General features: G+C 42.6%; 1 protein-coding gene across 1 annotated transcript in view; it reads left to right on the top strand.

Annotated features, from left to right (window-relative positions):
• METTL24 (methyltransferase like 24) overlaps positions 1-14,759 on the top strand; it is a 139,563-nt gene that overhangs the window by 32,454 nt on the left and 92,350 nt on the right. The window contains exons 2-3 of the mRNA XM_063917129.1: positions 1,915-2,013; positions 6,091-6,230. Coding sequence (XP_063773199.1) covers positions 1,915-2,013; positions 6,091-6,230 — 239 coding nt within the window. The remainder of the gene's footprint in view (positions 1-1,914; positions 2,014-6,090; positions 6,231-14,759) is intronic.

The raw sequence follows: 14,759 nt of genomic DNA, 5'->3' as shown, positions 1-14,759 counted from the left end.
CCTAATGATAGACATACAGCACAATAAACATCCTAATTTTTGCCTTATATTAGAAATGTCATCCTATTTCTAGCAATACTATAAAGTGATCATCTCTATTGACCATCAAACAAGAAAGAGAATCCTAGAGACCATTGTACAGTGCAAAAAATATCCAATTTATGGACATTTAGTACTCAGAGCATCCAAATGATGGGCATACAGACTAGAGAGCATACTTGTGTACACAATACAACACAAAGGGACTGCTATACAATAGAGTATTTTAGTTAATGCCATACAATACAATGAGAATCCTAGTTACTGCCGTACAATACAGAAAGCATCGGAGCGACTGTCATACAATAAATAAAGTGAGCATCCAAGTGACCTCATGTAATAAAGTGAGCATCATAGTGATGGCCATGCAGTACAGAGAGCATCATAGTGATAACCATACACTATAGAGTGCATCCTAGTGATGGTCATACACTATAGCGAGCATACTAGTTATTGCCATACAAGACAGATAGCTTCCTATTTACTGCAATGAAATACAGAGCGCATCCTACTTACTATCATACAACACAGAGAGTATCTCAGTGACTGCCATACATTACAGATCATTTCCTAGTGATGGTCATACAACAACTATTATTATGTAAGGTGATTAGATGACCATAAATTCATATCAAAAGATGAGTGCCTTATGTGATGTAGTTACAATACCATAAGATATAGTAGAAAGATTAGTTGGTTATATAAAGGAAAAATCTTTGCAAGAAACAATGCACTTTGAGTATCTGGCAATGTTTATTCAATTTCATATGCAATAAAAAAAATCTAGCAAAATAAAAATAATCAAAATGTGTATTATTATGTAACTCAGTTCCTTTTATAATTCTTGGTGTTAAAACACATTTTCTATCCAATGTCTTATTAGAAATTATGACATCAGCCTTTTGGGTTCTTTTATATATTGGAAATCTGGATGCTGTCATCCACTGAATAAATATTTAGCTCTCTCATTTTTCAAACTCAGCTGTTCCCAAAATAAATTGTTATGATCCACTGTATGGAAACTAACTCAGTTACCATCCAAGATTCTCACAATAAAGGGCTTATTTAGGAAAATGCAGTGATAAGAATTATATTTTTATTGCTGAAAAACAGTCAATAAAAAATTAACTTATCACAGCAGTTTAGCAAAAAAATATTGTATGGGCAGCTGGTCGCTACTTAATATATTTATCAATACTGGCTTTTAGTGGTAAGAGTTAGCTTATGGCTGCACCAGGAAAGTCTCTGCAGAAATGAACATGTTACCCTGCAAGACGGTTTTGGATTTGAAAGCCAAGATTTAGTTTTTTATGTAATGTATGCCCTCATAACTCTTTCCCCCTTCTTAGGACCATCTTAACATTATTGTAGGTCGATTGACGTCCTCAGCTGGCTGCAGCAAATTCTTATTGGCTAGCTGCGCCAAACTGAAGCAGCCGCAACTAGCTGGAGCTGCAGCTAGCTCTGTAGGCTGTGACTGTTTCAGCATAGCCATTAGGAATCAGGCTGATTCTTATTGGCTCAGGCTGTCACATATGACAGCCTCCATTCCGCAAGTGCCAACTAGGATAAGAGGGGGTGGGGGGCAGGACTGGCTAGGGGCTCAGTGCGACTTACGCTGTGCAGTGTGGCTATGCCCCTTTTATGTTATACCACGACAACTCTTTGAAAGTCTGGCCCCTACTGTAGGGGTCAAAATTAGAATATTTCTGTGCACCTGTATCACACTTTAGTTCCAGTCTGGTAATTGTTTCCTTTCCAGTTCCTGAATTTTAGAAGAAGGCAAACCGTGTTTATATTTCATACAATTGATTCTAAAATAATAATTTTTGTTTAATGTATCAGTTAGTTAAGTATTATTTATCATTCTTTTAGCCTGTACGTTGGCATATTGATCTGCAGCCCTGGGCTAGTTCCCTACATTCTCTTAATGAAGAAGCCACACGATTCCTTCAGTACATCACAAAATCTCAGGTAAATACACAGCTGTGGTGTTAATTAGTATACAAGTATTCCTTTGTGTCATAGTAATAACTGAACAGCAAATCAGAAATATGCAGTCTTGTGTCTCCTAACAAGGAGAGAATGTGTATGAGAGACTATGGCACATAAAAACTGAGCACTTTTTGTTTCAGCCATGGGGCAGATGTACTAAGCCTTGGAGAGTGATAAAGTGGAGAGAGATGTACCAACCAATCAGCTCCTAACTGTCATTTTTCAAACGCAGCCAGTAACATGGCAGTTAGGAGCTGATAGGCTGGTACTTTATCTCTCTCCACTTTATCACTCTCCAAGTCTTAGTACATCTCCCCATATTGTTTTAGGACCTACAGTACTATTGCTGATGACCCACATTTTCTATCATACAGGTACTTACACATGGTTTGCCGGAGGTGCGAGATGCCGGGCGATCTCTGACTTTTTTTTTAAAGGGGCAGTCATTTACAAGGCAAAATCATGCATTGTAAACGATTGCTGCTTTAAAAAAAATCCAATATTGGCCAGCATCCCGCACCTTCGGCAAACTCGGACCCTATTACGTATGGCCCATTACATGATAGCCTATTCACAGTTTGTTCACATTTCCCTATTGTGTCACATGTTCCTACAGTATGTCTCTCATCCTAGGTAACCCTCTCCTCACTCCCCGCATGTTCTCTGTGTCTGATAGCCTGCTTCTCTCTCTCCTTTACTTGCCCCTGCACCATTTTAACCCCTGCTGCTCTCACCCCTATTCCCTATTTCATCCCATGCACCTCTCACGCCCTGCTTTCATCTCTCGTTTGCTGCTTCCCTCTCTCACACTCCCTGTGTGTGCCCCCAGTGTCTCCCTTTCCTAATCACGAGTAGCCTGTTTATGTGCTCCCAGCATCTCTCATTCCAAATCACCAGCAGCCTTTTTTACCACATGCCACCCTTAAGCTTCTCAATTTCCTGTATCACCACCATGCTGGTGCCAAGGCAGATGTGGTGGCAGTTTAAACTTGGTGCCATCTGCAAGTCAATCATGATTTGCCGGCCGGCGGTTAATCGAAAGAAGCTTCAGCGTCCTTTTGATTTTGGATCTGGCCGCGAGCCAAACGCAGCTTGCTGAAAGGCAGCCAATCAGAAGCAGCTTCGAGCATGATTGGCTCATGGGTGGCAGCAAGTTAAAAACTGATGGCACATCTGCCATGACGCCGGGGCCCAGTGCTCTGTCCCAGCGCTGATTAGTGATGTGTCCCACATAAGCTGTCGAAGTGTGGAGAAGGTGTTAGTCGACACTGGGATCAAGTCACACTGTGGCAAAAATAATATACCGGTATGTCGCCCCACTTCGGGTACTGGGCCCGATTCCGAAGTGGTCGCTAGTGCAATTGCAGCTGCATTTTTTACACAGCTGCTATCTTAAATTATGCTAATGCCACAGCACTGAGATGCCCACCAGCAGCCTTGCAGATCCCAGCACTATAAGGTGGAAGATTTAGGGGTATATGCAATTGCGGTCGAATTCCCGAAATTATCGAAAAACGTGACTTTTTCACCAAAAAAAAAAAAAATCGACAATGCAATTCAGTACTTTCCGTCAAAAAAAACGGACTTTCAAAATTCGACTTTTTGAAATTCGACATTTGTCAAATTCGACATTTCTGCAATGGTACAAATGCGGCAATTCGCCAAAAGTATATTCAATTGAAGTTTGGAAATTCGACAACAGTGCTTTTAGACAGTAAATTCGTCATTTTCAATCCGCCACACTTTGGTGGGGGAATCTAATAAAAAAATGTTAAAACATGTTTTTTTTGGGTGTTTTTTTTATTGGTAATAGCATATCTATTTATATATTAGAAGGGATTAGGTACTTGATTTGTCTATTTTGGAGGCACAAGTATTATTTATATATTTTTAAAAATATTATTTTTTAAATGGAATGGTAAAATCCCGAAAAAAAATGGCGTGGGGTCCCCCCTCCAAAGCATAACCAGCCTCGGGCTCTTCGAGCCGGTCCTGGTTCTAAAAATCCGGGGGGGGGGGGAAATGACAGGGGATCCCCCGTATTTTTAAAACCAGCACCGGGCTCTGCGCCTGGTACTGGTGCAAAAAATACGGGGGACAAAAAGAGTAGGGTCCCCCGTATTTTTTACACCAGCATCGGGCTCCACTAGCTGGACAGATAATGCCACAGCCGGGGGTCACTTTTATACAGCGCCCTGCGGCCGTGGCATTAAATATCCAACTAGTCACCCCTGGCCGGGGTACCCTGGGGGAGTGGGGACCCCTTCTATCAAGAGGTCCCCCCCCCCAGCCACTCAAGGGCCAGGGGTGAAGCCCGAGGCTGTCCCCTCCCATCCAAAGGCTGCGGATGGGGGGCTGATAGCCTTTGGAAAAATGAAAGAATATTGTTTTTTCCAGTAGTACTACAAGTCCCAGCAGTTTACACATGGGACCACTTTCCACGAATGCAGAGACCCCCCCCCCCCCCCCGTGACTGCTGTCACAGAAAGGTCTCTTCAGCCAATCAGCGAGCGCAACGTCCTGGCACTCTGCTGATTGGCTGTATGCGCGTCTGCTGTCAGACAGCGCATCGCAAAGCCTCTCCATTATATTCAATGGTGGGAACTTTGCGTCAGCGGTGAGGTCACCCGCGGTCAGCGGCTGACCGCGGGTAACCCCACCGCTACCCGCCAAGTTCCCACCATTGAAACTAATGGAGGGAGCTGTGCGATGCGCTGTCTGACAGCAGACGCGCATACAGCCAATCAGGTGAGTGCCACGAAGTAGCGCTTCCTGATTGGCTGAAGGGACCTTTCTGTGACAGGAGGGGGTCTCTGTATTCGGGGAAAGGGGTCCCATGTGTAAACATGGGACCCCTTTCAGTCCGCCTGGTCCGGGTGTTCGTTTTTTTTTTTGCCAAGTACGTGGATTATAATCTGGACACTGGATTGAGGTGAGTATAATTTTATTCACAGGTACCCCGGATTCTTCAGTGACGAGGGGGGCATGGCAGTCGGCGAGTCAACATAGGTAAGTATGTGTGTGTCGGCATGTATGAAATAAAGTTTTACTTTCACGGTGTGTGTCTCCTGTTTTTATTTGGGTATTTTTTTCCAGTAGAACTACAGCTACCAGCGGGCCCGTTTTTCTCCCGCATGCTGGTACTTGTGGTTCTCCAAGTACCAGCTTGCGGGGAGGCTTGCTGGGACTTGTAGTACTACTGGAAAAAACAATATTCTTTCATTTTTCCAAAGGCTATCAGCCCCCCATCCGCAGCCCTTGGATGGGGGGTACAGCCTCGGGCTTCACCCCTGGCCCTTGGGTGGCTGGGGGGGGGACCCCTTGATTGAAGGGGTCCCCACTCCCCCAGGGTACCCCGGCCAGGGGTGACTAGTTGGATATTTAATGCCACGGCCGCAGGGCGCTGTATAAAAGTGACCCCCGGCTGTGGCATTATCTGTCCAGCTAGTGGAGCCCGATGCTGGTGTAAAAAATACGGGGGACCCCTACTCTTTTTGTCCCCCGTATTTTTTGCACCAGCACCAGGCGCAGAGCCCGGTGCTGGTTTTAAAAATACAGGGGATCCCGTGACATTCCCCCCCCCCCCCGGATTTTTAGAACCAGGACCGGCTCGAAGAGCCCGAGGCTGGTTATGCTTTGGAGGGGGGACCCAACGCAATGTTTTTTCGGGTTTTTCCCCGTTTTTTAAAAATCGGAACAAAATCCGTCAAATCGGCCGTTTTTCGTCAGCGGGACTGTCGAATCCGTTTTTTATTGAATATGGTCAATTTCGGCACCCACTTGCCGAAATTAGACGGTCGAATTGTGTCGAATTAAAAAACGTCCGAAAAATTGCCGCGATTCGCCGCTAATTGCATATACCCCTTAAAGTGCTAGCTTGTTTTAAGGTAAAACCAGGTTGCAGAACATTGCAATGTTGAAAGTCTATAAGACTAATGAATAAATGGGGAAATAATTACCTCACGTCCTATACTGTAAATGCATGTTTCTTCAATTGTATACTCTTATTTGTACTAGTGCGTTAATAGTAACAGGAGTTATATTCTTCCCCCACAGATTGTGTGCTCTCGGTTGGTAACAAACGGACTGACAGACCAGTCTGAGAACACTGGAAAACCCTGGACAGTCTGCTTGGATGACAAGTTCAGTTTAACACATCAGATTAGAAATAAGCAGTGTCGTGTCTATTCCTTGGGGTAATGACTTACCTTTTAAACTGCATATCTAAATCTATTTCAAAATTATATTTATGGTTTAGGTAATTGTTGCATGCATGAAATCTTGTTATGTGTAATAGAAAAATACATACTCTGTTCTAACTTGCTATGTTATTCTTATATTTTTATTATCCTTTTTTATGTAGCGCCACAAGTTTTTCAATATGCCTTACAAAGTACATAAGCAGAAACAGGGCAAAGTAAACAAAAAATAAAATAAAAGACTACGGGCTCTATTTCATAAAAAGTACAAAAATAGTTTGACATTTCCAGTTTATTTTTGCTGCAAATTTCAAAATTATTTTCACGCTTTTTAAATCAAAGCCGATGCCAGGATATATCTTGTGATTCTTTGAAGCACTGCTTTCTCTGGTTCCTAGCTGGCTACTCCTTCAGTTTTGATCAGAGTTGTGCGGAAAAGGTATGTAGGTGACTATAAAAGGCAAAGGATGGTCACTCCAAATATTGATTTGATTTAGAATTATCTTCTGTTCATTAATTTTGCATTTTAATAGATAAAGATAAATTATTAACAATTCTATTTTTGAAAGCATCCTTACTGTGCAGCATTTCTTCCACACCTGCCTAAAACCTTTGCACAGTATTGTGTGTGTGTGTGTGTGTGTGTGTGTGTGTGTGTAAGTATGTAAGTCTGTATTGTGGTAGGAGAGGTACTTTGCCACCTGTAAGCTACACACAGGGTCCTGGGGGTGGATGGGAAGTGTGGATGGACCGGGTTCCCATCCATTTGGCCGAGACCAGGTCTTATAGGCTTCTTAGCCCAATAAGCAGCTTCATCAGCCAGCACCTGGGTGCTGGGTTTAAAGCAGAGTCTCTCCCATAAGTTAGGGCTCCTGAAGGCAGTTAGTGTCCAGGTGATAGGCCTGCTAGGGACAGTGGGATCCGGAGGGCTGGGCCACTAGTGTCAGGATGCCGGGACCTGAACGGTTCCTTATTAAGTAAGAGGGAGTGAGGCAGGGCCTAACCTCCCTGGTAGTTTATACTAAAGACAGTAATCTTTGTTTTATGTATATCTTTGTTTTGAGCTACCTGAATAAAAGGTATTTGTTGTTCTTGCACAAGCCTGGAGTCGGTCGCTGGTGGAATTTTTGTAGCAGTGTGCATTCTAGCAAGACTCCTGTTACAGTATGTATGAATGTATGTATGTATGTATGTATGTATGTGTGTATATAGACTGATGGCTGCTCCCCTCAATGGGTCTCCTGTTAATAAGACTTGAGAAAACATACCCAAAATATACACTGCAAGGGTGCACAAAGAAAGGAGTGTTACCTGTTATTGCACTTTTTCACATGGATTTGGTCCATTTGACATACATCGATTGATTTGTATTTGAGATTGTACACAAGTTTGAGGTGCAATGTTTCCAGAAATTGATAACTAAGTTTGATTATCTGCTGGAATACCAGCTTGATTTATCTGCTCCAACACCTCACAATTGTTTTCCCATGTTGAGGATACCCCTGATGAAGTCTCATCTGTAGACGAAACAAGTAGGGTAAAATAAGTTATAATAGCTATTTGTCACGCTGTGACTTTTTTGTGAATCCGGATTTGGATCTTTGACTGGTATGGACCCTGTAGTTGGTGTCTTAAAGGTAGCTAGCTTGATATAATTGCTACTCATAGACTATGGGAGAACTGTAAGTAGTACCTGGCAGTTGACGGAGACCCAGAACAGGGGAGCGGAGTCTAACACACTGGTGGCTTTCACCATGGACCCTAGCAGTGAAGTTTGGGCTTCGCAGCACCTGATGTGCAGGTAGCGGCCCCCTGACTGCACTAGCCCAGCACTAGATAAACTCTGAGGAGCGGAAAGGCAGAGACGATGAAATATAGATTACTGACCAAGATCTGGAAATTTGGGATATTTGACTGGAGGTAGAGATACTGGTGTCGGTCTACAACTGTGGATTCAGATATCAGGCTGGAACTGATGGCCATTTATTGGACTGGAACCAATGGAAGAATTATCGGACTGGAAGCAATGGAATAATATTGGACTGGAACCGATGGAGCAATTTTTGGAGTGTAACCAATGGAGGAATTATTGGACTGGAACCAGAAAACGCCACAGCTTCTGGACAGCTAAGCGCCGGGACCCCGGCTGTGCACTCTGCCTGGCCGTGACACCATTATGAGGAGTCACAATTGAATGACAGAACCCTTTTATTAGACACAAGAAATCTAGACCTCAGGATTGGAAAAATTGTACATCTATGTATCACAAATCTGCATTATATTTATAACTCTTATATTTTATGAAATTGTAATGGTTATTTCTGTCCATTATTACAATTCATTAAAGTTTTATCCATAGCCATTCAGTTGAAGACCCAGAACAGGCTCCCTGTGTCAAAGTTCAGGACCTCAACCCTGTAGTATGTCTTCTTGGATCCAATTTTATCACTCTGTCAAGTTTTTATCCAAATCCCTCCAGTGGAAGACCAAGAACAGGCTCAGTGGATCAAAGTTCTGCCTGGTAAACGTTAACAGGAGGTCCAACCAAGACCCCAACTCCCTAGTATGTCTCCTGGCATCCAGTATTACCACTATATGAAATTTTTCATCCAAATCCATTTAGTGGAAGGCCCGGAACAAGCTCCCCTGGTCAATGTTCTGCCAGACCTACACCAATGGGAGGTCCAACCGGGACCTCTACCCTCTAGTATGTGTTTTGGGATCCAGTGTTACCACTCTGTGAAGTTTTTGTCCAAATCCATCCAATGGAAAACTCAGAACAGGCTCCCTTATGTCAAAGTTCTGGCCAGCGTACACCAATCCTTCTGCCTCTTTATGTAATCCCAGACAGACTCGATAATGTTGAGAACAGGGCTCTGTGGAGGTTATATCATCACTTCCAGGAATCCTTGTTCTTTTTAACGCTGAAGATAGTTCTTAATGACATAGGCTGTATGTTTGGGGTAGTTGTCCTGCTGCAGAATTAATTTGGGGGCAGTCAGACGCCTTCCTGATGGTACTGCATGATGGCTAAGTACATGTCTGTCTTAACAGCAGTGTAGGCCCCTGGGCAAAGCAATGCACTGGGGCCCCTACCCATCCTCTATCAGCGACAGCTTTGATGTCCCACGGGCGGTTGGGGGTGTTCTCTCCTCTGTTCAGCATGTAGGACCTGGAGCAGTAATTTCTGCTAATTACTCATTTACTGCACAGATGGTGGGAGGGAGAACACTAAACTGTAGAAGGGGTCATTGTTCTGAATGAAGGGGCCCGGTACACAACTTCCAGGATGGTAGGGGGTGTTTAATATGCAGGGGAGGGGTGGATAGTGGAGTGTGCTTAATATTCATAATTTTCTGGTGGGAGGGTAGCTTGCTTGATTGCAGATATCTCCAGTTCCTGGCAATAGATTTCTTAACTTTCAGTGGGATAACTAACTATAGAGTCCCTCCTGGGGAATCAGAGCTTAGGAGCCAGAGATATCCACCAGCAAAAATATACAACTGGCATACCAGGTGTGTGGAGCTGGAGCAGGGACCAGCTGCTGGAAGGCTGATATCTCTGGTCCTGGACATAGTAGAGGCTACCTGCCAGTGTCCACTGAAAAGGGAGAGTCGCAGCTTTTGGAGTATACCTTCAGAAAACTCTAGGTCAGACAGAATCCAAGATATCTGGCTGGGAAGAGCAATTGACAGGTTCAGATGGGGCTACTGCTTTGAAGTCAGATATCTCTGGTTCCCAAGGGCTGATTTTCAAAAATCTGGTAGCCCTGGAAAAAGTGGACCCTCAGATATCAGCATAGGGCCCTTATACTCCTGGGGCCCTTGGGTAACTGCTCTTTGAGGCCAATCGAAAAGGCGGCCCTAACCAAATCCACAACTCCATTTGTTGAAATGCAGTCTTAAACTTGCAAGGAACTTCCACCATGCCTGTAGACTCTTATTACTGTACTGCTCTCCAGCCCTTCAGTGAACAAAATGCCTTCTGTTACAGACAAATATTTCACACTTTGTCTCATCAGTCTAGAGCACCTGCTGCCATTTTTCTGCACCCCATTTCCTATAGTTTTTGCGCATAGTTGAGTCGCTTGTCCTTGTTTCCACGTCGAAGATATGGCGTTTTGGCCGCAATTCTTCCATGAAGACCACTTTTGGCCAGAGTATAAACAGGTAGAAGAGAAAAATGTATTTTCTCCAACTGAAATGCTGGAGAAAATAGGTTTTTATATTTACTAAATAGAGCCCAAAGTAAAACATGGCTATATAACCATTGTTGCATATGTATTTATAATGCCTTCAAAAGTAGTACCAGCTGCTGAGCCCAAAGGGTTGGTGCCATTGTGGATAGTTCGTAGGAGACGATGGGATAAGTGTTTTGTTCATATGTTTGTAAATCCAGTCATCAGGAGACAGAGACATGTGAGTTCACTGCTGTGCTATTTTATTCCATCACCAGCTCCAGACACACTGCACACTGGACCACCCACTTCCCAGCATCCCCCTGGTCCCAGGGACCATCACTGAAGATTCAGGCTTACACATGTTAGTAAGGGAGTGTCTACAAATATTAAGCATTCTAATACACTAACATCACATCCTCTTTTCTTTAAAGATAAGCCCTGAACGCTTCAATGCAACAATTAACAACGTCATATTAAGAACATCATCTAACATGTTTCAATGAGTCTCTCAGGTCTGCGTATTTCCCTTTTGGGTCTTTCATACACAGTCTGCGTTTCATCGACCATATTGGACCTTTCTAGAATCGTGGTTTGTTCACCATTATCAGGATCATCATACATGTCAGATGAAGGGTATTCTTCAGTCATGTTGTCTTCATTATGGTTAGGTTGAGTTCTTAAATCCACCCGATTTCTTCTTACTTCCGTTCCACGCTCTGTACGTATAGTATAAGATCTTGGTGCTACTTGTGCTTGCACAATACCTTTCTGCACCCAAATACCTTTCTCGTGATCTCTGAGACGGACTTGGTCACCCGATTTTAGATCAGATAAGCTTTTTGCTCGCCTGTCATGGAACAGTTTCTGTTTCGCCTGTTGACGTTCCTTACTCAGTCTGACCAACGCTGAGTTATGTGTATTAAGCAGTTCATCATGTATCGGGAGATTTGCTCTAATCCTCCTTCCAATCAGCATTTGTGCAGGAGAAATTCCATTCTGTAAAGGTGTACTGCGGTAGATTAAAAGACTTTTGTAGAAATCTTCTTTACCTTCTTGAGCTTTTTTCAGGAGACTCTTTACAGTTTTTACTGAACTTTCCACCAACCCATTTGAGCGTGGATAGTGGGGACTTGACGTAGTATGGACAAATTCCCACTCATCAGCAAATTGTCTAAATTCAGCACTGGAAAACTGAGGACCATTGTCAGTGAACACTTCCATAGGAACACCATGCCTTGCAAAGATTGTCTTCATGCAATTGATTACGGCTTTACTAGTAGTTGTATGTAGTGTCTTCACCCCAGGGTAGTTAGAGTAATAATCAGTCACGACAATGTACGTTTTCCCATTACAATCAAACAAATCTGCGCCAACTTTCTGGTACGGTCTCTGGCACTGCGTGAGGACTCAGTGGCTCGACTTGTTGTTTCGGTCTATACGTAAGACATAATTCACATGTAGCTGTAGTCTGTGCTATGTCTTGGTTCATTCTTGGCCAATACATAACTTCACGCTCTCTCCGCTTACATTTTTCTTCTCCTAAGTGGCCTTCATGTATCTTGCACAGCATAGTTTTTCTTAGTCGTGCAGGTATGACAAACCTATTGCCTTTGTAAATAATACCATCGACAACTGTAAGGTCACTGTGGTACATCCAATAATCATGGATAAACAGCAGGCACGCATGTTTTTCTGCTGGCCAACCTTTCAGAATGATATCTGTCAACACTTTCGTTGTGTCATCTGTCTCAGTTTCTTTCCTAATCTGTTCTTGTCTTGCAAGAAACACTGGTAGAGAAGCTACGATCAAATTAACATAGGCTTCTATCTCTTCATCCATCAGACTTTTGGAACCTTCACTTTTGTCCACAGCACGAGAAAGTGTATCAGCAATGTACATGTATTTGCCGGGACAGTACAGCAAGTGTACATCATATTTCTGTAGTCTGATAAGCATTCGTTGAATTCTCATGGGACAGTCATGCAATGATTTAGTCATGATAGCTACCAATGGCTTGTGGTCAGTTTCCACTGTAAATGTTTGACCATACACAAACTGATGAAATCGCTCACATGCATATGTGATCGCTAGAAGTTCTTTTTCTATCTGAGCATACCTTGTTTCAGCACTTGTCAGTGCTCTTGATGCATAGATTACTGGTTGCCATGTATCCTCATGTTCTTGTAACAGCACTGAGCCTAGGCCAAATTGCGAAGCATCTGCTGAAATTCTTATTCTTTTCGCAGGATCAAAGAATTTTAGCACTGGTTGCTCTGTAATAATCTGTTTCAAGTTTTGCCAACTTTCTTCTTGTTCATGTGACCACATCCACTCGTTATCTTTGTCCAACAACCATCTAAGAGAGGCTGTTCGTTCAGAGAGTTGAGAAATAAACTTTCCTAAGTAAGTAATCATTCCTAGGAATCTTCTGACGTCGTCTTTGTTGTTAGGACGTTCCATGTTCACTATGGCTGATATTTTCCTTGGGTCTGGTTTTACACCTTGAGCCGAGACCACGTCGCCCATAAAGGTAAGTGTATTCACGCCAAATTCACATTTGTCCTTGTTTAGCTTTAGATTCACTTTCTTGACAAGTTCCATTACTTGTCTCAATCTAGAATCATGTTCTTCCTTTGTAGATCCCCAGACAATAATGTCATCCATCATTGTTTCAACACCTGGAATATGTTCAAAAATCATGTGTATCTTTTTGTGATATACTTCTGGAGCAGACAAAATTCCATATGGTAGTCTAAGAAATCTGTATCGACCTTCTGGTGTATTAAATGTACAAAGCTTTGAGCTGGCCTCATCTAGCTTCATTTGGCAGAATCCTGAAGATGCGTCCAATTAACTGAACCATTTTGCACCCGCAAATTGCGACATGATTTCATCTCTGGTTGGTAGTTTGAAATATTCTCGTTTAATAGCTTTGTTTAAATCTCTGGGGTCTAGACATATTCTGAGCTGTCCATTTTTCTTTTCAACAATTACTAAGGAGCTTACCCATTCAGTAGGCTCATCAACTTTCTGATTCACACCCAAGGCTTCCATATGATTTAACTCTTGTTTCAGTTTTTCTCTCAGCGCAAACGGCACTTTTCTACAGGGGTGTCTATATTTATTTTATGCTCTCCAGGCAAACAGCCTAGACCTTCAAACAAGTCTCTGTATTCTGTAAACATCGATTTGCAGTCATCTTCTACTTGTGATGACACCATAAAAACTTTCTTTAGCAAGCTTAGTTTCTCACAGGAACTTAATCCTAGAATCGGTTGCACATTTTTATCCACAATCAGTAGAGATGTTTTAAACTGTTGTCCCTTATATTTCAGTGTCACTAAGCATGTACCTTTCACAGGAATTTCCTCCCCAGTGTACCCTGTAACTTTCACTTTGGCTGGATGAATTTTAGGTTTTACTCTAAAAGTCTTATAGTCTTGAAATTATATTAAATTCACCTGCGTGCCAGTATCAAGCTTAAAGGGAATGACAATCTCGTTCACAGTTAAAGGGACAATCCATTCTTTCTTATCTGCACTGCAAAGTTCAGTGCAATCCACAAAGAATTCATCTGTTTGTTTAACCGCATGCACGTTGGTTGTTTTACTTTTTAATTTTACAGCATTTGGCAAAGTGATTAAGTCTACCACATTTCATGCAGGTTTTACCATAAGCAGGGCACATTTTAGGATTGTGAGCATTTCCACATCTACTACACATTTCCTTATTAGACTGTGGCTTAGACTGCTTCATTCTTGAGAATGGAGGTTTGCTTGGCTCTGTTGTCTGCACTACATGTACATCAGCATCAGCTTCCTTGTGTAACGTTTTGGCTTGAAATCTAGTTATTTCTGCAGATCTACACATAGTCACTGCCTTTTCTAGTGTTAGGTCTTGCTCTCTCAGCAATCTCTCTCTGAGTCCATTATCAGGTATTCCACAGACAATACGATCTCTAATCAGTGAATCCTTTAAATCACCAAACTCACAGGTTTTACTGAGTGATTGCAGCTCTGTAACATACTGATCAAATCCATCTACAGACTTCTGATCACATGTGAAAAACTTATATCTTTCATATGTCACATTTTTCCTTGGCACAAAGTAATCTTCAAACTTTTGCATTATAGAAGATAGCACCATATTCTGCCCCTCAGCAAACTGAAAACTATTATAAATGTCCAGCACATCCTCTCCTATCACATGGAGGAAAATGGATGCCTTCGTTTTGTCAGCCTCTGAATCAGCTCCACATGCAGCAAGATATATATTAAACCTTTGCTTAAATCTTTTCCAGTTTTCAGACAAGTTACCAGACATCAGCATGCCGGTTGGAGGAGTT

This window comes from Pseudophryne corroboree, chromosome 4 (assembly GCF_028390025.1).
Source record: "Pseudophryne corroboree isolate aPseCor3 chromosome 4, aPseCor3.hap2, whole genome shotgun sequence".
NCBI lineage: Eukaryota > Metazoa > Chordata > Amphibia > Anura > Myobatrachidae > Pseudophryne > Pseudophryne corroboree.
The sequence above is the reverse complement of the archived record's forward strand: the minus strand, read 5'-3'. Positions and strand labels throughout refer to the sequence as shown.